Source organism: Podarcis filfolensis, assembly GCF_964270895.1.
Source record: "Podarcis filfolensis genome assembly, chromosome: 3".
Taxonomy (NCBI): domain Eukaryota; kingdom Metazoa; phylum Chordata; class Lepidosauria; order Squamata; family Lacertidae; genus Podarcis; species Podarcis filfolensis.
Window position 1 is genome coordinate 22,560,984 of NC_139606.1, and position 26,968 is coordinate 22,587,951.

The following is a 26,968-nucleotide window of genomic DNA, read 5'->3' on the forward strand; positions in this document are numbered from 1 at the left end:
CCGCCGCCACACGATTTCTGTTCTCATCCTGAAGCAAAGTTCTTAACCTGAGGTACTATCTCTGGGTTAGTGGAGTCTGTAACCTGAAGCATATGTAACCTGAAGCGTATGTAACTCGAGGTACCACTGTATATAGAAGACTTTAAAATGCAAGGGTTCTATATACAACAGAATCTAGAAGCTTTTGCGTTCAAATAAGGATAGCATGTGATATTATGCTTCCGTACATAATAATGTTGCTCTCCCCCCCATGAAGGTGGGCTTCCACATTACAATTATGGGAAATACCACATAACTGTTGCTTTCTGCCCCACCCTCCAATGGCTGTATGAATCAGTCCTCAGAAAAGTTCCAAAGCGTTAAATGGAAGTCCTGAAACTTGTGAACTAAAATAAGCCGTGTCCTTATGTTAACTCTTGTCATCCTTTCTTCGGATGCTGTGGAAGAAGCAATTTGGCGCTTGTTTGTCGCATCGATTTGCGGGTGTAACATTGCCCTTTCTTGTTCCCCGGCTGCTCTTGTTGTTCAGCCTAACGTGACATGACCGGCATATGATGCAGTATGAAACACCCAGCAGGAGGACGTTATCCACTGGCAGTCATGTTTATGTATTACAGCAGTGCAAACAAACCCATTTCCTGGCTCTTTCTGTCACATGCATACAGTGCTGCTGTTCATATAATCCACTGAGTGACATTATGAGGTTTTCGTGTACTCTGAGCAGACTGGAAAACTGAATGCATTATGCAAAAAAGGGGGGGGATGTTCTTATTCCTTACCAAAATAATAGAAGAACTGCAGAAATCGACATCTCATTCCCTAGACTCGTTATAGTGTCTAGCAGTTGTCAGCGCATACAGGCTTGGGGGGAAAAATACTCTCCAACTGTCCCAAAGTACACTGCAAATTTGCAAATAAATAGCTTTATGCCCTAACAAAAATATGTCAGAACTACAGATAATGAAAGGATATTTATGCTTCCTTGGAATAAAAGTAGCTAATTAGCTAATGTCGGTACAATACTTGGAAGGAGAAAACATTTCAGTGCTGTTGTTGTTTTGCCCAAAGATAAATAAATGTAAGTTGATTTGCATTTAAAAAACGACAGATGGAATACATAGTTTCAATGATCATCTTCAGAAATGGATCAGACCCTTGTAAGGGCAAGGATGACAAACCTCCCACTAGAAATGTGATTGTTGCAATAAAAAAAGAGATCCTAAAACTATTAGATTATTGAGGAAGGGGTGCTGAAGTAAAATACAGTGCAGTGATACTTTCGTTTGTTCACAAAGCTTCTGCACCGGTTTTGAATGTTTCTTGGAGTTGGCCTAGAGGTAGAAATCCCATTCCCACTGCTGTGGCTATTTTGACTGAAAGACACCTGGTATTTTTGGCAGACATTTTGCTTTCCATAGGTTTATATCTTGGAGACATTATGGCATTCTATAGGAGCTCATGAGCTCTGCTTCCTCTTTTTTCCTTAAATGTGCATGTACCCAATTCCTGGGCTAGAATATTAAATTTACCTGAGCTAATGCTCTTTCCCCCCCTCTTTTCTATGTAGTGAAGTCTGTTGACTTACTGTTTTCACGTAGTATGGAGTCTGCCCGAGATGTTTTCCCCAAAGGGTGACCTAGTAATCTCATTCTTTCAGCATGTCTCCAGCTCCAACTGCAGTTGCTTAGCTTCCTCTTAGAATTTTTCTGAGAATACGGTGAGTTACAGTTTGGAGACAGGCTGAAACACAGCAAGACTGAACTTCATCATGAGAGCCAGTGGGTGGGATTCAGCTAAGCTGCCGAATGTGCAGAATGAGTTCTGCTTGTGCAACAGGACTTTCCTTCTTTTCTCCCTGCTGCGCACACTCCTTATTCTGCCCTTGAGGGTTCAGGGACCCCAAAGAACAGATTTGAAGGAGGATGGAAGTCACATTGCACAAGCAGACCTCGTTCCTAACACATACCCTACTTAACACTATGTTGAACTCCACTCAATATGCACATTGCTAATGCTTTAGACATAAACCAAATGCATGTTTTTTCAGCCTGGGCTTTGCGGTCATAAATGGTTGCCTGGGAAGTTCAGTGAATTGTTGTTATTGTGCATTATGTATTTTGTGTGTGGTTTTAGGCATGAAATTTAAAATGTGTTTAATTATTGTAAGGGACGCGGGTGGCGCTGTGGGTTAAACCACAGAGCCTAGGACTTGCCTATCAGAAGGTCGGTGGTTCGAATCCCGGTGACGGGGTGAGCTCCTGTTGCTCAGTCCCCGCTCCTGCCCACCTAGCAGTTCGAAAACATGTCAAAGTGCAAGTAGATAAATAGGTACCGCACGGCGTTTCCGTGCGCTGCTCTGGTTCGTCAGAAGCGGCTTAGTCATGCTGGCCACATGACCCGGAAGCTGTACGCCGGCTCCCTCGGCCAATAAAGCGAGATGAGCGCCGCAACGCCAGAGTCGTCTGCGACTGGACCTAATGGTCAGCGGTCCCTTTACCTTAACCTTTAATTATTGTAAGGTTTGTATTTATTATATAGTACAACAGTCTGGGCTCCCATTGGAAAGAACAGCAGATAAACAAAAATAAGAACAATAGTCACAGTAATCATAGTATTTTAGACCACTGAGTTTTTATGGGGAACCAGTGTCAAAGTTCTCGCTTAATCTCAAAGGCCACTGGATGACCTTGGGCTAGGAACTTTTTCCACTTAACCAAACCTACACAGCGTAGTCTTGAGAATCAAAAGGATAAAAACCACAACTGAGAAAAATATTGATTGATCCTGCATTGCACTTGGAGAAACTAAAGTGTTTAAAGATGCTTCATATGGCAACGTTTGAGAACTCTTGCCCTAAAAGGTCACTCTGTTGGATGAATCAGCAGTGGTTGTATGAAAACACTGACTGAGATCTTGGCCTAACCAGCAATCCAGAGCATGGAAAAGGTACATATATCTACACTTTGAGATATATACGCCATTCTCTTCAACTGAGAACTATAATGAGTTGGCATGCCAGCGAGTGAGATTTTCTTCAGAACCAGCAATAAGTTTGTAATTTAATCGCTTTCTAATCAGTAATCCTAAAACATGTTCCAGCAGTGTGCCAAAATGTTTGAAACACCTATAGAGCTCATATTCCACAAACGTAGTTATCAGTTTAGAATAAAAAGGTAAAGGTAAAGGGACCCCTGACCATTAAGTCCAGTCGTGGCCGACTCTGGGGTTGCGGTGCTCATCTCGCTTTATTGGCCGAGGGAGTCTGCGTACAGCTTCCGGATCATGTGGCCAGCATGACTAAGCCGCTTCTGGCGAACCAGAGCAGCCCACGGAAACGCCGTTTACCTTCCCGCTGGAGTGGTACCTATTTATCTACTTGCACTTTGATGTGCTTTCGAACTGCTAGGTTGGCAGGAGCTGGGACCGAGCAATGGGAGCTCACCCCGTTGTGGGGATTCGAACCGCCAACCTTCTGATTGGCAAGTCCTAGGCTCTGTGATTTAACCCACAGTGCCATCTGCGTCCCAGTTTAGAATTGGCTATGATAAACATAAACATGGAAATGCACTGTCTTTTAGAGAGTTAATGGTGTCAGCAGCTACTGATGATGCTATCAGTTTCACTGGGCATTTGCTTTAAGCTTTTATAGCAGAAACATAATTTAATTTCCTAGCTTTATATTTATTTACTTTTCTGAATGGTTCTTTCTTTCCTTCTGTTTCTTTTTTAAAGTCTTATCTTAAGTAGAAAAGGAAAGCTAGAACAAAATCTATAACATATATTTAACATGCTTTGCATGTATACAGTAAAATTCAAATAAAACCCACATAATAAAAACTATAAAACACGGAACCAAAAACTAATAAATCAAGACTTTTAAAAGAGCACAACCAAAATCCACACAGATGTTGGCCATTGTCAGGGGTCCTTAAAAAGGGAGGGCCACAGTTGGGATGGCATATATAATTGATACTAATAGTGCTCTCAGTTCTCTATTATTTTTATAGCTGAAACAGCACCATCCTCACATGGGCAGAGGGTTTTTTTAAGCAGAGGTTGGATGGGCATCTGTCATGGATGCTATAGCTGAGATTTCTGCATTGCAGAGGGTTGGACTAGATGACCCTTGGGGTCCCTTCCAACTCTTCCAATTCTATGAAGCCCAAGGATTGCAGAAGTACAAAAAAAAAATCTTGAAGAAATAACTTTGCCAGTCGGTTGTGCGTAGTCTCTCCTGTAGATCTCAATGAGGGGGAGACAGAATTCTTCAGTTTTTACGGTCCCAAACTATATAAGGTTTTCTAAGTACAGTGGTACCTCAGGTTACAGGCGCTTCAGGTTACAGACTCCGCTAACCCAGAAATAGTACCTCGGGTTAAGAACTTTGCCTCAGGATGAGAACAGAAATCGCGCGGTGGTGGCGGCACGGCGGCAGCGGGAGTCCCCATTAGCTAAAGTGGTTAACCTCAGGTTAAGAACAGTTTCAGGTTAAGAACAGACCTCCAGAATGAATTAAGTTCTTAACCCAAGGTACCACTGTATTTTACCAGCACAGGCATCCAAAGCAGTCAATAAACCACTTATGAATCCTATGCACCCCAAGCTACATCATTTTGTACTGTGCGCAGCCCCACATTGAAATAAGTGGTGGTTTGGGTTTGCTCCTCCTGCTCTTCAGCAATGAGAGCAGTTGGCAAAAGACATGCTTGAGTTGAAGACTGGTGTGATGTAAAAGGTGAGCTCACACTGAGAGGAGCGTATTATTGAAAATAAAAGACTAGTCCTCATTTCCTGACACCTAAAGCTCCACTCCAGGAAACGTGGCCCTTGTCAGAGCTCCCACTAGTATAGCACTTAAATAACATGAAATTGTGCAGTAGCATTTCTTGATCCCAGTCTGTTGTGTGGCACTTTCAGTAATTACAGCTAAGGAATGCATTAACGGGTGGCTGGCATTCTAGTCTGTAATTCCAGCTTGCCTCTCAGGGGGGTCTTTAGGTATTAAGGGTTGCTGGATCTTACTCTCAACTTTAAAAAAGGGCAGAGAAGCTGCTAGCCTAAGACATTTGCATTTAGGGCTGATGGTACACTTGGCATTATTTATTTCTTTGATCCCATGGTGGATATTGATGTGTGCTAGAATATGCGGAGAGCTGTGTAAATAGCAGCTTAGATTCCACTGAGAGCTCCAATACCAGGTTTCCTGCGTTTTCCATTACCACTTCATATGAGAGAATTATCTGGCTATTTCTGTGCATGCTCACTATAAATATTCTGCGATGGCAATATAAGCACACTGAACACTCATTGCAACATCTGTCCTGTCCTCTAACTCCTACCCCTAAGCCTTCTTATCAACAGTGCAATAGCCCTTGCACAATATCGTGTGCTCATTTGCAATAAACGTTGGAGCCATCATTTGAGCAAGTACATATGGGAAACTTGCATCAACATGCACTATAATTCTGCCATAGACAGTTTTCAAATCAGGATCTTAAAAAGGAATATTGGTTCTTAGTGATGGGATTGTATCTTCGAAAACGATACCCTGATGCAACTTTTCCATGTAGTTTAATGAAACATTCCCATGAAAGCAGGATGTGCTGCTAGAATTAGATCAGTGGGCCTTGCAACAAAATGTTGCAATGCAGAATTGCTTCATGTTGAAGATTCAAGCCTCTCTGTTCTGTTTCCCTTCCTCCAATTTCCTGTTCCTCCCACCAACAGTCAGCCAACATTCAGTGCTCAGTGAGCATTTTCAGTCCTCTTTGGGGTGCTTTTGAGGGGGCTTTCCTTCCAGGATGTTTCCCCCAAAGATTTTGTTGTTGTTCTGTAAGTGAGAGCTGGACCATAAAGAAGGCTGATCGCCGAAGAATTGATGCTTTTGAATTATGGTGCTGGAGGAGACTCTTGAGAGTCCCATGGACTGCAAGAAGTTCAAACCAATCCATTCTGAAGGAAATCAGCCCTGAGTGCTCACTGGAAGGACAGATCCTGAAGCTGAGGCTCCAATGCTTTGGCCACCTCATGAGAAGAGAAGACTCCCTGGAAAAGACCCTGATGTTGGGAAAGATGGAGGGCACAAAGAGAAGGGGACAACAGAGGACGAGATGGTTGGATAGTGTTCTCGAAGCTACCAGCATGAGTTTGACCAAACTGCGGGAAGCAGTGGAAGACAGGAATGCCTGGCATGCTCTGGTCCATGGGGTCACGAAGAGTCGGACACAACTAAATGACTAAACAACAACAACAAGCCTTAAGGTTTCCCATCCCTCTGATGTGTCCCTTGTGTTCATGGATGCTGCAGTTTGGGCTGCATAAGGGCTAGCACTTGGCAAACTGAGACTGCTTATTAGCATATACCTGGGATGGGAACCTATGACCCTCTCAATGTTGCTAGGCTACAGCTCCCATCATTCCTGACCTTTGGCCATGGTGGCTGCTGCTGATGGGAGTCTGGCATTATCCAAAAGGCTAGGGGTTCCGTACCCCTGGTATGCATGATGATAGACACAACAAAATTGCTATGATCTCCCCAACTCCCATTACCCTTCACTTTCTGTATCACAGGTGGGGAACAACTTTCATCAGGCGGGTCTGCTTAAAAAGCGGCCTGCTCTCTGTGGGCTGTCGTCATACAATCAGAACTCCTGATCCCTATGGAAAGCAGTGGGGCTTGCATTTGACGCTGGATTTAGACACTCATGCTCTCCTGATTTCTCATTGGCAGCTGGGGCTTTACCTGTGCTGTCCATGATGTGGACATGGCGGCACAAAAACATCAGACCACATTAAGACCGCATCCAAGGCCTAATTTGACCGATGGACCCGTCCTTTGCCATCCTGTTCTGTATTATTGGCCCTAGTTGGGTGGAGGCAGGTACACTCTGTTCATTATACAACAATACCAGGGAGTGTAGAAATACAGTTTCACACACAAAAGTGAGGGGTCCAGATGGTTAGGGTGTGTAATAAAAATTGTTCTGTACTTCCTCTTGGCTTTCAGTTTAGCAAATCATGCACTATCCCTGCCTTGAGAGTTTTCCCCATACTTCAGAAACATGAATTTGTTCAACCCTAAATTTATCTGCTCTTCTAGCTACTCTTCTACTTTCCACTGTGAGGGATGAATTTCACCTGAGTGATAATTACCATCTTTGTAACCATCTTTGCCTTTCTAGTTCAACAGCAGTGATTCGTTATTATCTTATGCACAGAGTATTTTTTGAAAAAGAAGGAAGGTGCAGTTTGTGTTTTGGTAGCTCCTGCCTTACTCCTACCAAATGCATGATAATGCAGATAAGAGAAATGGGCAGTGCTAAAATTCCGTGCAGAAAGGGGAGATCCAGAAACTGAGAGGTTTATTTTGTACCTCTTTAAGAGGTAGTAATTTCTTGGGATCACCTATGCTGCCACCGCCACTCCTGGCCTGGACAGTGGTTTGTTGCTGAGCGATATGTTAAAAGTGAGCATGTAACTTAATCAAAGGAAGCGGATGCCATCAGAAAATTGCTAGCATTGTCCTCCTTTCGTGTTCCACATTTTGAAAAAAAGTCTGGTTCCTTGAATTTTACCTTTTAGCATTTATGCTTTCAAAAAAATCCCATTTCCTCGTGGTGTTCTCTTCTAAGGCTTCTCTTCCTTATTTTGTTGTGTTTCTCTGGAAGCCCCTTGACTGCCTTGTGTATAATTCTGGGGGGGGGCAGTCAATATGGTTCAGTAAACAAAGTATTCCAGATGGGATTTACAATAATAGACTTCCACATTAAAATACACACAAATAACATTATGAATGCTAGTAATATGGAGGGCTTACGTTGTTGATGCTTTTTTGTTTTAAGCCTCTGGGTCATTTTCTATTCCCTTAAATTGCAGAAAACCAGATAGCACATTCGCTCTTCAAATGGGAGAGGAAGGTGGAAGTGAATAAACAGCTCCCCTTCTTATGTGTGCAGATAGTATTGACTCCTTGTACTCCACTGGTCTGATTGTTTGCTTCTCCTGCTTCCATTCCTGGGGGGCGGTTTGCTATGCACCTTCATTGCTGGAATGCCCCACCCATTTGTCTGACGCTGGGTGCTCCCTTTGCAAGAGGCTTCTAGCTGGTCTCTCTGAGTCTTGGCTTCAGTGAGCAGCCAGAGCTCTTGCCAGCTGCCTGAAATCCTAGAAGCACTTACTAATTATCCTATTTGCAGTTCATTCCTCTCTTAGCTATGCTAGGAATTGGGCTGCCGTCCCACAGTTAGTAGCCAGGGTCATCTTACCCCCATTACTGTCAGTTGTTTGGCTAGGGTTGTCTTACGATTCCGTCCGGCCTCCAGGCAAAATATAGAGTCACTTTTCTGCATTTCCTCTTTATTATAAGTTTCTTTCATATAAATATAATACTTGGGTGTCGTGGAACTCCCTAACTGTTGACATCAGGCAGGTGCCTACACAACACTTCTCAGCACCTGCTAAAAACATTTTTGTTTTGAAAAGCCTGTCTGATATGTAGAACGCTAGCATATGCTTTAATCTTTTCTCTTCTTTTTTGAGCTCACAGTTGATTTTAATTTTTTTTTAATGTTTCGAACAGTTGGTTTTTAACCGCTTTTGCTGATAATCTCATTGCTAATGTTCTTTTTTCTAAACCGCTTTGAGGTTTTGCTTTGTTTTTGCAAACAGATTTTCATAATTAATTAATTAATAATAACGGTCCATCACAGAATGGTTATATCGTTACACGTCACCCCAATTTCCACCAAGCGACTTCGTAAGATTCCCGGGGCTCCAGGCACTCACCCAGGTCTTATTTACACATGGGACGCGGGTGGCGCTGTGGGTTAAACCACTGAGCCTAGGACTTGCCAATCAGAAGGTCGGCGGTTCGAATCCCATGACGGGGTGAGTTACCGTTGTTCAGTCCCAGCTCCTGCCAACCTAGCAGTTCGAAAGCAGCTCAAAGTGCAAGTAGATAAATAGGTACTGCTCCAGCGGGAAGGTAAACGGCGCTTCTGTGCGCTGCTCTGGTTCACCAGAAGCGGCTTAGTCATGCTGGCCACATGACCCGGAAGCTGTACACTGGCTCCCTCGGCCAGTAAAGCGAGATAAGGGCCGCAACCCCAGAGTCGGCCACGACTGGACCTAATGGTCAGGGGTCCCTTTACCTTTACCTATTTACACATATTTACACCTAAAGTCTTCAGTGAAGAGAGTTCAGAGAATTACATCACAAGAGAGGCTTGTTCCCCCAGCAGTGCAGCACTGGATTCCGAAGTCATCTTGAGCACCATCTCCATGCCTCTGTCCCAGGCTGCCAAGAGGATCCTGCCCTGTATGGCCTCTGCCTGGAGTTCCTGTTCCAGCCTTCTCCTTTCCAAAGATCTTTGCCGGGGTGGGGGTGGGGACGGGGGACGGGATCCAAGTCTCAAGTAAAATGACGGAGACCCTTTCCTGTTTTCCCATGTCGTCCTAAACCTTTCTCCTCCCACAGTAACCATGGGAACCCTCCCCTCTCTGTGCTGGGAAGTTGCTGCTTTGATGATGGTTTTCATTGATGGGTTAATGACTTGCTCCCAGCACCTTTTGTCATTCTTAGTCATTCTTAAGGCGAAGCCCTAACCTGGAAAATAAGCTTATCCTATATTTTTTTCACTGGTCTGGCATCTTCCCTTCAGTACTCCCACTATTATCTAAATTCTACCATTTATTAATTTCTAACATGCACTAACTCTAGCAGGTATGGGTGCCCTTGCACCCCCAAAGTCTTGTTACCCCAGATCTGTATCTGTGTCAGGAGACAGAGAGAGAAAGAGTCGAATCCAGACTCAGCCAATGGGATTCATTGTCATGCTGACACAATCATTCTGTCTGTGGTTCTGTCGCTGCAAGTATTCCTTGCTTGCCAAAATGAACGATCTCCCCTCTCTTCCCACTGCAGGCTATTCTGGAGTTTCTCTCAACCCTCCACAGCGGATATTTGGGGTTGTGCAGAGTGCTTACTTTTGGATGCATTGGAGGGATAATCAGCATAATCCTCTTTAAACAATTTCCATTGTAAATGTCGATGCAGTTCAGATTCTTTACTTTAAATAGAGAGAGCCGCAGCAATCATTTAGCAAAAGCAATCTGTGAAAGTAGAAAACTGATTGGGGGAAAGCTTGTTGAAATTCCTTCACTTGGCTCCCAAAGCTCCAAACCAACTTGACACCAGTGGGAAACGCTTTGTAGGGCTTCAGCTCCCTAAACCTTACACTTTGACACTGTAGTTATTGCCTATTGACAATTAGGAACCTGACACATACTTCCCAACTGAATGCCTAAAATAACAGAAGGGCTAAGTAAAGGGTTAAGTCTGGATTGAGGGTCCCTGATTCGTGCTCCAATTCACTCCCTCACCCTCTTGTTCAGTGGCAGTAATAAAGATGTGTAATTTGTTGGGAGGGCAACTTAAGATAGATACTGCAAAGCCTTTTAATATTAATGTGCCTTACATTGTAATCCTATACTCAGAAGTAGGGCCCGTAGGGTTCCATAGGGCTTTCTCCCAGGAAAGTGGGCATAATTTCGTGAAGAAATTAAAAATAGGATAGTCCCATCTGGAGCATCTGTGGGGGTTCACTGTACACCACAATAGCAAAAAAAGAAGGGAAAAATGTGCTGTCTTTCTGGCCCTGCTCCCTTTTTTTTTTTTTTTTGCAATCTAAAAGTCCTGACCAGAGGTCATTTTATAAACTATTCTTCCTTCCTAAAAGCAAGAAGTGAGATCTCATTCCCTCTCACTGTTTCCTAAGAAATTTCTTCAAGAGAGCTGAAATTGGGGGAAGCACATGGGCTGAACGTTAGAAACAGTTATAGGATATCCAAACCAGCATAATGCTAGCTCTCTACAAAGGAATCAGAGAACCCATGCTAGCTGCTTATAAGAAATGAAAGCAAAATTCTGCTATTAAAACACCAAAGGGAGATGTTCTTTCTTTTATACAACAAAGGCATATGAAGGCAGGGAATTGGCCTCCTGAGGAGCTATTGTTTCTGCCTTGAGGTAGCCCAGAAGAATATCCCTGTGGACTTTTGAGGTTAAGTTTCAAGATTTCTTTTGTTAGATTAATGTGTCTTCCAAAAAGTCGTGTTAGCTCAAAAGAGTCTGTGAAAATGTGATCAGCATACGAGGAGGGTTCACACATGAGAGAGCTCTTTGTGTCAATAACAAAAACAGACATAGGCAGTTTTGATTTCTGCAAGCAGTAAAGAAAGAATGGGATACTCAGAAGTCTGTCAAATTTTAGTCATGGTGTAGTTGAGGGGGGAAAACACCAACTACTTGCGTTTTATCTTTTTGGTGATTCAATCCCTGTTTATCTTTTAAGGAATCACACAGCGTTCTCCTCATTGATGTTTTTATGCTTTTGATTTACGTGTTCTATGTGTAGTTTATCTAGCAGTGGGCTCTTGTCTTTTGTAATTTCTCTCTCTCCATACAGTCCTGTGAGGAGGGAGACTGGTGTTGAGTGATACACAAGATATTATCTTTCTCGCACATGTCCAGAGATGTAACGTCACCTGGAGACTGAAATTTGAAATACCCGAGTCCATCTTTGCCAAAGCATGACTTATTCATAAACCCAATATATGAGTGGTGTGCATCATGTTCTCACATATACCTTGACTGAAGTGAGAAGCAAATGGAAATCTAACTTAGAAAAACAGCTTCATGTATGTGTACGTTAGAGATGGGACTTCTGTGGCTGGAGCTGATAGAAATTTTAGTCCAGCAATATCCATAGGGCCACAGCTTCCACACCCTGACATACCATGTCTATTCAAATCTAATGCTCACCAATTTTTCGCCAAATTACGTTGTGAAAATTAAGGTGCACATTAGAGCCGATGGAAGGTTTACATTTCCCAGCTAATACTTTTTTTGGTTTCAAGGTTGTGAAAAATTGAGGTGCGTATTAGATTTGATGGCGCATTAGATGCGAGTAAATACGGTACATGGTGTGCTTACCACATGCTCAAATGTATTTCTTAATGGTTTGCGCTTTGTAAGATGATTTATGGTGGATAGCAGCCATTCTTTTCTTAAAGTACAGTGGTACCTCTGGTTACGTACTTAATCTGTTCCGGAGGTCCGTTCTTAACCTGAAACTGTTCTTAACCTGAAGCACCATTTTAGCTAATGGGGCCTGCCGCTGTGCCGCTGCTGCACGATTTCTGTTCTTATCCTGAAGCAAAGTTCTTAACCCGAGGTAATATTTCTGGGTTAGCGGAGTCTGTAACCTGAAGCGGATGTAACCTGAGGTACCACTGTAATTGGATCAGTTAGCATTAAGAAACACAAGGGAAAACATATCGTTGGAACGAGGCAACTGCCAGGAGGTAGCGTGTGACATTGAGAAGTTGGAGGACAGGCCTGTGTGTGCATTTGGCCTCTTCCTGTTAACCCTTAAGCCAGGGGGCGGCAAGGTTACGGGGGCAGCTCAGGAGCTGGTTAAACTTTGGTTACCAGATTTTTTTCAATGAATCTGGGGACACTTTTCAACTTCAATGGATTTTGTATGGGGACTGATGTGTAAATCTGGGGACTGGTCTGGTAACCTTAGGTTAAACAACCCTCATGGGCTGCTTGTGGCCCATGGGCCTTTGGTTGCTGACCCCTGCCTTAAGCTATCCTGCAGTCATTGGATGCGGTGGAGGATGCTGTCCTGCCTCTAGTGTTGAAGTCAAGATTCAATTCTCAAGTCTGGCCGGCCTCTGTACCTGAAATGCGAGAAGGCCACCACCTTGACTTTGCCTCAGGCAACAAAATTTCTTGGACTAGCCTTGCATATATAGAGGGTTAGGTACATTACATACATCCTCTTACACACCATGCTGAAACAAACTCGAGGTGAAATTTGGTTTCCTTGCAATCAAAGTTCTGGGTCTTCAAGTTGCAGACTTAAGTCTCAAAAAGAGTAAATGGGATCTGCTGCCTGGAGAAGGCTGGAGTCATGGATTTCTGTGCCCTGCAGTGCTTTCTGTCTCGCTCTGAGGCATATGCTCCTCATTCTCTGATTGTCCTCGTCCCACCCAGAACAGCTCACACTACCTCTTCTTTCCAACCCCCTACCATTGCCAAAATACTCAAAATAAACCTAAATATTGGCAACCATAGCAGACTGTGCATATCATTTTTATGATGCAGAGTTGCATCATTGGCACTGAGCATGAGACTTTAACCTTTCCTGGCAGGAAAACATGAATTTATTGGGTGGTGGTTAGTGCAATCTACTCTAATGTGGTGACCTGCTCCAGCAGTTGGTAGTAGTAGTAGTAAGAATAAGAATTTATTATTTATACCCCGCCCATCTGGCTGGGTTTCCCCAGCCACTCTGGGTGGCTTCCAACAAAGATTAAAAATACATTAAAACATCAGTCATGAAAAACTTCCCTAAATAACCATACTTTACCTAAATAATACTTCCAGGGGGTTGGGAAAGATACTCACCATTGTTGCTGTCCCCGACATTTGCCTTTTGCTGCTGTCAGATGGGGGAGCCAGCTGAATGCCATCTAGCCCTCTAGCCCTCCCCTCTGGACTTTATTTTACGAGTGCAGCAAGATTAAAACGTTTTTGTTGGCTTTTCATTTTGGTTTGAATTTATGTACTTTAGCCTAGATGGTTTCTTTTTGTGATGTTGAATTTATTGTTTGTTTGCTAAATTGTTTATTTTTTGTTATTTTGAATTTAGTGAGATTTTCAGTATTTTGTGTATTTATATTTCCAGTGTTCTCTATTTTTATGTTTTGAGGGTTTGCTGTAAGCCGCTTTGAGCACAACTCATTGTGCGAAAGTGGCATATACATAAAATCAATCAATTGCATGTTGATGGGCTATACTCCTCAGCCACTGACCATGCTGCCTTAAATGCATGGGAGTTGTACTTCAAAACTTCTGGAAGTTACCAGGTTGGGGAAGACTGCTTTCGTGTATACTGAACCCTACCATAATACCATAAAGGATACTGAACATAAAGCTATCTTTGGAGCATAAAAAAATCCAATGTGAATCCATGGAAATGCATTCTGCTCTCACCTTACTGCATTGCAAGCAGCGGGCAGCCAGTTTCCAGTGTGTACATGTGTCTTCACATTAAATGAATAAGTCACTAGAGAAAGAGCTTGGAAAGCTCTCTGTGTTCATTTACTGTTCTGGTGCATTATGCTGTAAGGGCAGATTGTTTGGATTAAGAAATAATTTAGTATTCCTGACTTAGATACCTCTTAGAAATTCTGGTGGTGATTTATTGGCATTAAACTGCAGCACCCCTAGAAAGAAACCTTAGCAGAAACATATTCATTACAGACTTCTCAGACCCTTCCAGATGGAAGTTTCAAGTGTGGTCAGACGTTGAGCTTTAAAGAATGATGAATCGATGGAGGTCAACGAGTGGAGGCTGGTGAGCAACATCAGCTGCCTCCTCCACATGCTCACTTTTAGAAGGATGCACACATGAAAATCCCTACTTCAGGTGAATCTGTAAGCAGAACTTGTGCTTGTACATCGGTCCTGCTCCCCCATCCATGCATTCACTTTGACACAGATGAATACATGAGCAGTCCTAGCATCCGTTGATCAACCAAAGATGTCTTAGCCCAGCTTTCACCAAACTGATGTCCTCCAGATGTTTCAAACTGCATCTCCCATTAGCTGTTGCCAGCACAGCTGCTCTGGCTGGCTGTTCTTGTCTGCTGAGCTCTCAGTGTGCGGGGGAAAATAGAGGTTAAAAATTGTGCCTTGGGTGGGATGAGAAAGCAGATATAGACTCACCTATAGGCAAAGGATGGAATATCCAAAATAAACACTATTTTCAACCTAAGACGACTTCTGTAGGAATCTGCTGCTTGGGAATTAATAATGTTGTATTGAAATGTGCTGCAGTTTTGAAACAATTTGACATGCTCGTTTAAGCTGCAAAGAAGTGCTTTCAGAGGACCATACTTAGGTGAGGAATATGTTGAAGACGAGAATATATAATTTTAGATGGGAAGGGGGAAATGAACCTGGATTGCAGGCTGGTGTGTGCTAGGAATGGGGAGGACCAATCAACTTTTAAAAGTGCCTTTGAGAAGTTTAGGAGTGAAGAACAAAAACAGCAGCGAAGGCAACAAAAATACTTCCTCATTTTTCTTTCTCTGGCCTTGGAGGTTTCAAGAAACGTGACTTATCTATAAATAAGGGGAATTTATAAATAAAAAAAAGTGATTCTCGCGCCAAGCTTGTAAACTGATCTCCGTGTTGCTTTCCGTTGACAGATAACAAATATGCTCCTGCAGTCACTCTCAATGGTTTCATCTTTATTCTTGGAGGAGCTTATGCACGAGCGACCACCATCTATGACCCAGAAAAAGGCAATATCAAAGCAGGCCCCAACATGAACCACTCCAGGCAGTTCTGCAGGTGAGACCAAACGCACACACACACACAAACAATTGAATTACCAGCACCTCAGTATGTGTTTTTTTTCTGGAGGAAATTATTACGTTAAGGTGGGAATGGAAGTGCATGTGTGTTTAAGACTTTTAGTGTTCTCGGGCTACACTAATAGAAATATTACCTGGCTATGCATCACTCTAAATCCTTTCCCTTGGTATCTAAACATCAAGATCTCTCTGGTGTGAGACTGACAGGCCCTGTTATGTACAGTGGTACCTTGGTTTATGAACTTAATCCGTTCCGGAAGTCCGTTCTTAAACCAAAGCGTTCTTAAACCAAGGCGTGCTTTCCCATAGCAGCGGGGGACTCAATTTACAAATGGAACACACTCAACAGGAAGCGAAGCATGTTCTTATTCCAAGGCAAAGTTCACAAACCAAAACACCTACTTCTTTAGTTTGCAGCGTTCTTAATCCAAGTTGTTCATAAAATAAGCTGTTCTTAAACCAAGGTGCCACTGTACTGTATACTTAAGAACTGGAATGGTCTGAAGGCCAGACTTGCGTGTGCATGTGTTTTGTCCAAATCTGAAACACGGCTAGTGATACCCACATTATAGGGGTTAGCATAAGATGGACACACGTCAGCCAAGTGTTGCTTCTTATAAAAATCACTCTATAGTGGTTAAACAAAATGACTGCAGGTGAACCACTATCTGGAAGCAGAGGAGGACTGTGAAGGCTGAAGGAAGCTTTGCGAGTTACATATAAGTTGCTAGCTTATCTTGCTTACCCATGTTATGTACCAAAATGCCCTGGAGGACATCTAGAATGTTTAGAAAATCATGTCTAGAAAAAAATGTTTAGAACTGCTGCTTAAAGATTAATATGAGAAGCATCGATTAAATTCAGATAAACAAAGTTCCAGTGATGTGCGTTCTGCAATATTTGTGACGGCAGGTTTGCATTTGGGACCGAGGACAAAACACACTTTTTTCATGGAACCTGTAGAACACTTGTATCAAAGCTGTGAATTCAGCTTTAATGCAAGCACATCACTGATCTCATGGATTGCTGTTTATGTCACAGCATGCTAGAGAAAGATGAAATCTGGCATCCCTGTTGTACAATGGCAGGGGAAGAGCCAGTTTGTTCTCTGGACAGCTCAGAGCTGATTCCCATTTAGGATTAATTTCCCATCTGGCAGGCACAGGCAATCTCTGCTTTGTTACAAATTGCAAATATTATTATTTGCCTTTTGTTCCAACTGTATTAAACTTTTTTTCCCTTTTAACCTATGTGTATGTAAGCCAATTAATTTAGTAGACATTTCATTAATCTGGTAAAGTGAGCTTTAATCCACAAAATCCACAATACATGTGCGTTAAATCTTTGGAATGGGGTTATAACATTTTTATACATCATAAACTGCATATGTATGAAATTAGACATGCTTATAACACTATTTGATTATTAATTTTTATAAATACACAATATTAAAACCAGAAAACTTGATTATTTACACCAATAGAGCTTTCCCACAAAATGATCACTTTGTACAAGAATAAATGGTCCAGTGCCAACACCTGTTATTCCCAATTCCATTTTTCATTATAATGTTCTCCATTTTTTAGTGTCCCTTATTTGATAGTTCTCAGACTTTTAAAAATTAAATATTTTAAGTTGGCTTATAAGCATTTTTCCATGCTCTTAGAATAGAGAACCCTTGCAGTGGTCAATATATACAAAATATGCCATTTATTTTTTTACAGTGCATCACCTTTGACAAAATTATTTGGCACTTTTTGCTATACGGAAATGCTATAAGTATAGGAAATGGTGCGAAGCCTGTATATAGTGGTTTCCATGTAGGTAGCTTTCTGCTGAGTAAAGTGTTTCAACCAGTATAGGGGAAACAATGGAAAATCTGAAGCAACCATCAGATGGAATGCTAAACCATGGTTTGTTTGTTTTGGCATCATGGTCACATTCCATAGTAAGCCTCAGCCTCTCACACACCTTCACATATGAGGGAACAAAATGTAAAGTTTTCTGTGACAGCTGAAAGTTTCCTGGTTTGGCTAAACCCGGGAGTAAAAATGGTTTGATACCAAGGCTCGTTAATTAACTATGACTCGTACAAACCACAGTTTCCCCTATTCAGCTGAAATGGGTGGTTGTGTTTTGTTCTGAATTCTGATTGGAAGCTTCAGATTTCCTCCCCTCGAGTACAGAAGAGAGAAGAAGGGGAGCTGGGAGTGCACAAGCCTAATGTGTAGTGCATTCTCATAACACTAAGGTGTGGTGTAGCATTAGGCCTGAATGAGACCTGAGAGCAAGTATGACATACAAAAGTTTTCTGAGTTGAGATCTAAGGAAAAAGTCTGGAATGGAGGCTATAGTTTAATGCATCTTAACTTTTCGGAAGGCGCTCGTCTTACTTTTGCTGGTTTCAGCAGTCCTAATATCAGCTGCAGCTCCCATCAAATTATAACAGATCCTCCAAGTATCCCTATTTCCCAGGAACAGTCCCAGATTTATAGAAGCCGTCCAGGTTTCTGATTTGATCCCAGAATGTCCCGCTTTTCCTTAGGACGTCCCTCTTTTCACCAGAGAAATGATGGAGAGTATGGAGTTATGTGACCCTCGAACCAAGGAGATTAGTAACTTTAGAAGATATGTGAAGGCAGCCCTGCATAAGGAAGTTTTTCAGTGTTTATTTTTCAGTGTTTTTATGTATATTGTAAGCCACACAGAGTGGCTGGGGCAACCCAATGAGATGGGTGGGGTATAAATAAAAAAAATATTACTATTATTATTGAATAGGGTGTCCCTACTTTCATCATACAAATGTTGGAGGGTATGTAATAACCTTCCTTATTAGTTTTCAGAATCCCGAGGCAAGGGTACCAGTGGCAGCCTGACTTTCTTTCATCTGTTCCAGTAATTTATCCCAATATTTATCATATCTGCAATACTTAGTCAATGAGTTAAGCAAAAGTCCTCTATTAGTAGTAGTAGCAGCAGCAGCAATGGAGGTAGAATGGGCAATAAAAATAAAGCTAGTATTTAACCATACATCACAAACAGAATGTATATATTTGACTCTCCTTTTTTATTTAAAGAGTGCCCTCTCTTGGTTGCCAAGAGAATCTTGTCCTGGAGCTAACATTACATTACATATTTTTTTTAAAAAAATTACAGGCCAAATCCCAGCCAAAGCGACTATGTTCCTGCTGCTTCTGTGCTAATTACAGATTTTCATTGTTCCTCTGTGTTAACAAGAGTGAAATTGAATGTAGGAGAACCCCACTGTGTCCAGGCAGTAGTTAATTATATTTTTTCTCTCAAGATTGTAAACCAGAGGCAAACAGTGCAGTACAACTGACATAACTTCCCTTGGTAATTCATTGCATTAATTATGTGGGATCTTTTTTATTTTTTAAACAATTTTTCTTTAACCACATTTAAATTACTTTCATGTAAAAGGCTTTTAATACCACAGTTCTTTGGCCAAGATCACTTGATAGACTGGGATCTGGCCACTAATGGCAGACTTTATCCAACGTTTGAGAGACATATTTCCCCCCCACGCTGACAAAACTGCAGCAGTTTGAAACAATCCGATTTGTATGTTCGGAATGGAAGGAACAAACAAATTCTACCCTTCCAGTAAAAACATGTGCACAACAATACTTAAATGTCCATTGAAATTTTGCAGCAGTTAGAATTGTTTACATTTTTGTTTCCTTTTCTCACATAGCAGTAACCTCTGCTCAACTACGATAATGATGTAATGGATTTTCAACAGATATCAATAACAGGGATTTTTTAGAATGACAATGTTAAGCCAAAGTTATGTAGAATTAGGAGTGGATTTCCAAAATAGAAGCAGCATAACTGGACCCAAGGATTGGAGGCAGTTCACTGTTTCCTCTTACATGTGTTGGGGACCTTTGCTTCTTAAGATGTTATAATTTATTATTATTATTATTATTATTATTATTATTATTATTATTATTATTATTATTACCCCAGGCACTCTGGGTGGTTCCCAACAGAATATTATTAATAATAATAAAGTGATAAAACATCAAACATTGAAAACTTCCCTAAACGGGACTGCCTTCAGATGTCTTCTAAAAGTCAGATAGTTGTTTATTTCCTTGACATCTGATGGGAGAGCATTCCACAGAGCAGGCGCCACTACCGAGAAGGCCCTCTGCCTGGTTCCCAGTAACCTCACTTCTTGCAGTGGGCAACTGCCAGAAGGCCCTTGGTGCTGGACATCAGTGTCCGAGCTGAAAAATGGGGGTGGAGACGCTCCTTCAGGTATACTGGGCCGAGGCCGTTTAGGGCTTTCAAGGTCAGCACCAACACTTTGAATTGTGTTCGGAAACGTACTGGGAGCCAATGTAGGTCTTTCAGGACCGGTGTAATACGGTCTCGGCAGCCACTCCCAGTCATGTTAGTTACTGAACTGCAGCTCCCCTCTGCCCCAGCAAGCGTAGCCAAAGGCTCGGGATGGTGGCAGCTATAGTTCAACATCTGGAGGGCCAAAGCACTATCTTAAAATCCCAAGGATGTTATTTTCCCAGGATGCATAGAAATGGGGAGCATTGATGCTCTGGCCTCTACTACATGGAAGCTGCAAAGGGTCGCCTCTTCCTACAGCAGGGAGCCAAGCGGCGATTTTATATGAACGTGAATTAAAACAGGGAGCTGAAACCCATTAATGTAGATCCCACTACCTAAATGCCAAGATTAAAAACCTTTGGCCAGTCACTGCCTCTCAGCCTAACCTGCTTCACAGAGTTGTTGCAGAGATAAAATGAGGAGGGCAAGAACCATTCAGCTCCATGAAGAAAAAGTTCAGGTGTAAATGCAATAAAGGAGGGGGGACAGAAGAATTTGTGGGCTATTGGTAGGGTTGCTGTATTTTGAAGAGCAAAAAAGAGGACACATTTGCCGACTTCCAACTATGGATCGCTAGGACTCTCATTTTACATACCCATGAAAAAGAGAGCCAGTGTGGTGTAGTGGTTAAGAGTGGTAGACTTGTAATCTGGTGAACCGGGTTCGCGTCTCTGCTCCTCCACATGCAGCTGCTGGGTGACCTTGGGCCAGTCACACTTCTCTGAAGTCTCTCAGCCCCACTCACCTCACAGAGTGTTTGTTGTGGGGGAGGAAGGGAAAGGAGAAAGTTCGCCGCTTTGAGACTCCTTAGGGTAGTGATAAAGCGGGATATCAAATCCAAACTCCTCCTCTTCTTCTTCATATGGCAACACTACTCTTGAGCAACACCCAGTATCTGTTAAGAAATGGTGTTTCCTAGCACAATCCATATGGGGATTACACACTCATTCTCAACAAGCCATCTACTTGTATCTTTTGCAATGCCTCCAGCTTATCCTGATTTTGTAATAATAAGGAAATGAGTTAGCTGGAGATCAGCAGCCCACGGTGGGGGCTAGCAGCTCCTACTATTAGTGAAGCAGAGCACTCGCCGTGCTTTGCTGTTCAGAAACAAACCTTTTTTTTAAAAAAAGGAAATAAAAATCTCACATACACACACTGTTGTTATTGTGCGGTATAGCCTGAACCTCAGTTTTTTATTAAGGAGTTCCATTTGGAAGGACCGGATGACAAATCTGCCAGGCTAGCTGTCAGAGGGTGGGAAAGGTACCTTCAGCTGGGAATTGCTGGTTCTAAATTATCTTCCCTGGGAGCATTGCTCACGCTAGCGCATGGCTGCTGATGACGCCCTGTGAGCAATCTCTTGCTACCCAGGTCTATTTGCATGCTGCCTGGATTCTAAACAAACCAGGCTATGACTACGCACAGGAAACACATTCAATGTTCTTTTTACGCAAAGGTGAACTAGAAAATTGGATGATGCTTAATTTAATGCATTTATATCTCACCTTTTCCTCCAAGGAGCTCATACATGGTTCTTCCCCCTCTTCACACTGGGTGAAGAGGGGGTGGGACCACCAGTGCAGTGTAGTGGTTAAGAGCGATAGACTCGTAATCCGGTGAACCGGGTTCGCGTCTCCGCTCCTCCACCTGCAGCTGCTGGGTGACCTTGGGCTAGTCATACTTCTCTGAAGTCTCTCAGCCCCACTCACCTCACAGAGTGTTTATTGTGAGGGAGGAAGGGAAAGGAGAATGTTAGCCACTTTGAGACTCCTTCGGGTAGTGATAAAGCGGGATATAAATCCAAACTCTTCTTCTTCCTCCTCTTCTTCATTTAATCCCCATAACCACTCTGTGTGGTTGGTTAGGCTGGGAGTTACTGGCCTGGCCCAAGGTTACTCAGCAAGCTTAATGGCAGAGTGAGGATTCAAACCCTGGTCTCCCAAGTCCTAGTCTGACACTCTAACCACTACGCCACACTGGCTCTCAGTGGAAAAAGAGGTCACCTTTGCATCTATCATCCTGGTCCCTTGTGGGTAAATGAGAGAGAATGAGCAGCCAGGAAAGTGCAGGGAGCATTTGCAGGTTATGTTCTGGGGGTGGATGAAAGGTGTGCAAGTGTGATGAACGTTACTCATCAACATTATTCCTTTTAAGTTCTGCCTGACTCCTTTGATTCATCTGCATTAATTATCATGTACTTTAATGTTTCTGCTGCTCTTAATGTCTTCCATCTAGCGCAAAATTTCCCCTCTGCTCTTGTTTCGTGGTTTTGTAATTTGTTAATAGTTAAATGTATTTTAGTCACTTTTATAAATGATACTAACGAAAATGTCTGTAGGCTGCGGCCAGATCCCCAGAGAGTTCGAGTCAGCACTCCTAGTTAATACAAAGGCAAGGGCACCTAAGACATACACCATTTCACTTAATTGATACTATTTTAAATACCTCTTCCCCCAAAATCTCAAAGTGGTATACAATTAAAACCACTCAAAAATGACAGGCGAAAATGGGATTTTAAAAAAGGAAGCTATGCCATCCATCTAGTATTCTAAAATGCAGCCGTCAGCCTACTCAAATTGGTGTAGTTTTTGTTTTGAATAGCCAATTTAGCATGCTACTCCCAAGAGCTGCTCTGCCAGTCAGTGAGCATAGGGCATTGAGGTCCAATGACTGCTGCAACATCACCACCATTGGGATTGCACTAGAACAAGGGTGGGGAAGCTATTGTTCTCTAGATGCTATTGGACTCCAGGTCCCATCTTTCTGACCCTTAGCTATTGCTGGACTCCAACTCCCTTCAGTAGCATGTCCAAGAGGGCCACAGGTTGCCGACTCCTGCAGTATATAATGGTGGTGGTGAAGTATGGGTAGACGCTGTCAGTTGCCACCATCCTCAGATGTACTGCGGTGACCTCAAACACAAATGAACTATGTGGCAAAGAGCCATGCACTCAGCTGGTATGAGAACCAGGCACACTTCCCAGCTGACGCACCTCCAAGGCTGCTCTGTCACCACAGCAAACACTGTTTCGCATTGATATGTGTATCACACAGATGCAATCTCTTCCCAGATGGCTTGCATTATGTGGGCAAGACCAGGGCATAGGGTAAGACTGAGACAAGACAGAAACTGAAAAGTGGGGCTGGGGGGAGGTGGCGATTTGGGTGGGGATGGGACAATAGAAAATGCGGCTTAGGAAAGGCTTTGCTGGAGTCGTGGCTGTTGTAGAGCAACTGAGGGTTAAATGATTGCCGTATCTGTATTAGTGGATACTCCAGCATACACAAGGGGAAAACACTGGCCCAACAGCACAGCAAAATGCATAAATGGTTGCCCTCTACACCTGTTATCAAGCTAATGTGAACATTGCTTTGGAGGTAGATCATGGGTGCCTACCCTCCACGCATTAGTGCAAAATATTAAATACAAGTGGGCACAAAAGGGTTGCAAACAGGAAGGTGGGGAATACCTTGCAGCATTCACATCTTGAAGGAGACTACTAGGCAGAAGCAATAGCTACAGGGTTTCCTTGCCTTTCAGCACAGAAAGACAGTGGTGTTGCAGGATTTTTACAACACAGAAGTGGGTGGTGGCATAGAATTCAGATGGTAAGAGAGAGAATTCAGAAATTCTGCAGCTTGAATTTCCTCTTCCTGGGTGGTCAGAGTTCACTGGAATATTTGTGGGTGGCTTTTTCTTGTAAATACACTAAAAGGCAAGTTTTAAAAGGAAATCTCTGGCTTGTTTTTCAACAGCTCTTTGGAGGAGCTCCAGATAAATTAGTGTGTGTGTGGCGTCGTGCCCGTTTTCAGTTACTAAAACTAGTTGCGAGAATTAGGAAGAATGTGGTGCATACGAGCATGCTAATTTAGTCATTTAAACATTCTTTTATAGCCTCAAGGACAGCTAGAGAAGATATTTCCTCATTTAAATGTTGTATCTAGACAAGGATTAATGTTTACGGCCAAGTCAAACTGAGATCGCAAAAGTTCTCTCGGCAGTAAGCTTCTAAAGGAGGTTTGGCTGTAAAGAATGTTTGGTGCCAGCGAAAGGAATTCCACTGAGACATAACCAGCCGCAGATGATCCAGGTGAACCTGATACTGATGATTCAGCATCAAGGAAAAACACCTCACCAGATGCTGATGAGCATTCGGCATTGGAAGTGCTAGTTTTATCACATCTGGTCTAGAAACAGTAGCTTTCAGTGGTCACTAATGAAAGACCTTGCAAGAATCCTCTTAAAAGCCAGTACCCAAGCAGAACTGTCACTCAGTAATTTATAGCCTGCCCAGTTAAGCTCCCATATTTTTGCTTCCTCTGCCACTGCCATGTGTGTAGTCCATTGTTCAATGCATATCATGCAGTGTTCCTCGTTGAAACGACAGTGTTAATGTGTTAGGAACTCACCTGGATTTGAAACGGCAGAAACGTGAAGCAAGATCATGGAAGGCTGATAATTAATGGATGTGTAGCTTTCAAACTGAACTGCAGATGCACTTACCGCTTCTTCCTTTGACCTCACTATTATATGATCTAAAGTTACTCTGCATTACTGTAGAGTGGGGTGGGTAGTCAACCTGGTGCCCTCCAAATGTTGCCCAGATGTGGGCTATGACCACCACCACCCCTGACCATTAGCAATGCTGGCTGGGGACTGATGGGATTTGGAGTCAGTGACATCAGGTGGGCACCAGGCTGGGGAAGGCTGCTATAGACAATTTTGAGAAATGTTGTCCATGTTGACAAAAGCAGCTGATCAAAAATCGCAAAAAGAACAACTACCACAACCTTATTTAGTACAGTGGTACCTTGGGTTACAGGACACAGGTGGCACTGTGGGTTAAACCACAGAGCCTAGGACTTGCTGATCAGGTTGGTGGTTCAAATCCCTGCGACGGGGTGAGCTCCCATTGCTCAGTCCCTGCTCCTGCCAACCTAGCAGTTCGAAAACACATCAAAGTGCAAGTAGATAAATAGGTACCGCTCTGGCGGGAAGGTAAACAGCGTTTTCCGTGCGCTGCTCTGGTTCGCCAGAAGCGGCTTAGTTATGCTGGCCACATAACCCGGAAGCTGTACGCTGGCTCCCTCGGCCAATAAAGCGAGATGAGCGCCGCAACCCCAGAGTCGGTCACAACTGGACCTAATGGTCAGGGGTCCCTTTACCTACCTTGGGTTACAGACACTTTGGGTTACATGTGTTCAGGTTACGGATGCGCCAAAACCAGGAAGTACTGGAATGGGTTACTTCCGGGTTTTGGTGCATGCGCAGAAGCGATAAATCACGCTTTGCGCATGTGCAGAAGCGCCGAATCGTGTCCCACGTGTGCGCAGACACGGCGCTGTGGGTTGCGAATGTGCCTCCCACACGGATCATGTTCACAACCCGAGGTTCCACTGTAGGATGAACAGTATGCATAAAATATTTGTATTTTTTGAAGAAAGAGTAGTGATATTCTCCTCAGACATGGCCTTTATAGTGTCAAAGCCATAGACAGCATTCCTAAGTTCTTATATTTCACTGATGGCATTTCAGAACAAGGGAGTTTTAAGTTTTGCTTCAGCCTCTGTCTGTGGATGCCAGATTCTTTGCACTGTTCAGATTTCCAAAATACCCCAATCACTATGCCCCCCAAATAAAACAGAAAGGTAGAGGACATTACAGCTTCGCACTTGCTTTAATTTAAACATAATTTCCACCAAGAGACAGGCATTAAACTTGTAGATCTGTCTTTCTCTAAAAGTATACATTTTGTAAACCACTGCTTTCTCCTCTTTGAACGGTGTTCCTAGATTTGAACAGCTCCTGCTTAATCAAATCAATAGATTTAGAGCACTTTTGTGTCCAGACAATAACTCCCTTGCGGGAATTAGCACTGGGTTCTAAAGCAGAAAGGTTAGTTCACTGACTAATAATAATAAAATTTATATCTCAGCCATCTTGCTGGGTTTCCCTATCCACTCTGGGTGACTTACAACATATATACAACAAAGCATCAGACATTAAAAAACAAAATATCCTATACAAACAGCAAACAAACCAATAAATCAATAGAAACCAATAATAATAACAATAATAATAATATAACAATAAAGTTTATTTTGTAACCACAAACCCCAACTAAACATTTAACCAACATCAACCTGGCAAAAACAAAACAGAGGAATCAAATTTAGAACTAGTTGCCCCACCCCAAAAGTGCATGCATGAGAAAGCAATGTGGGGAATTTCTAGACCTGAATAACGAATGACCTAGCTTTGATGATGTTGTCCTGATGGCACATGCTTTGGCGATCCTCTTGGTGCCTGTGTCTTTCCCCAATATAATATGCGCCTCTGATGTCATTTCCTTTTTCTTTGAGAACATTGCAAGTAGCGACAGAACATATCAATGCTGGTTAATGCTGTCTAGGGTGGCACTAGCTGCAGCGAGGCAAATTTTGATTTCAACTGATGATACATCTAGCCCTGTAACTACAAGGGCCAATGGTGCCCTCCTTGCCAGGCAACTCTCACCCCAGGCAGCAGTCTTACCACCCCATTCACACCAGGTAGGCATAGGGCTGGTGCCCATAATTCTGACGGCAGACTCTGCAAGTGAGCTGGTGGAGACGAACACCTACTCACTCCAGGTAATGCTTGCTCACTTCCAATCCCTTGGGGGGACAGTGGCTGACTCATCTTGGAGTAGCAGCTGGGAAGCGCTTTCTGATCATTATTTCTGTAATTCTTAAAACAGCACTGTGAGGTGGGGCAGTTTTATTGTCCACATAATATAGGTGGAAACCTGATGGTAGCTAGTTGCCTGCTACGTTCATGGCTGCTGGGATCTCCATTGGGGGCTCACATTTCTAAGCACTGTATCATACCCATTCATCCTTATGGGCCATGATAAAAACCCCATCAAGTTGCTTGTTGCTAATAAAGCTTTTTTACAGTGAAGTCAAGAGGCACACAGTTGGGGCTCCTGTTACAGGACCTCTTTGATTTGTGAGGCCCATTTGTTCTTTCCTGCTATGTTGCTAGGCACTTAGAGCTTGCAGAAGATATTTGAAACCCAAGGAGGCAGAGAAAGATCAAGTAGATGGGGATCTTTTCCAGACTGTCCATTTGGCATGCATTCATATTTTGTGTGCTATTTTTATT

At 42.9% G+C, this 26,968-nt stretch overlaps 1 protein-coding gene across 2 annotated transcripts in view; it reads left to right on the forward strand.

The window, feature by feature from the left end:
* KLHL29 (kelch like family member 29) overlaps positions 1 to 26,968 on the forward strand; it is a 408,337-nt gene that overhangs the window by 376,393 nt on the left and 4,976 nt on the right. For both annotated transcript variants that reach the window (XM_083607226.1, XM_083607227.1), the window contains exon 13: positions 15,283 to 15,427. In XM_083607226.1, the coding sequence (XP_083463352.1) occupies positions 15,283 to 15,427 (145 nt within the window). The remainder of the gene's footprint in view (positions 1 to 15,282; positions 15,428 to 26,968) is intronic.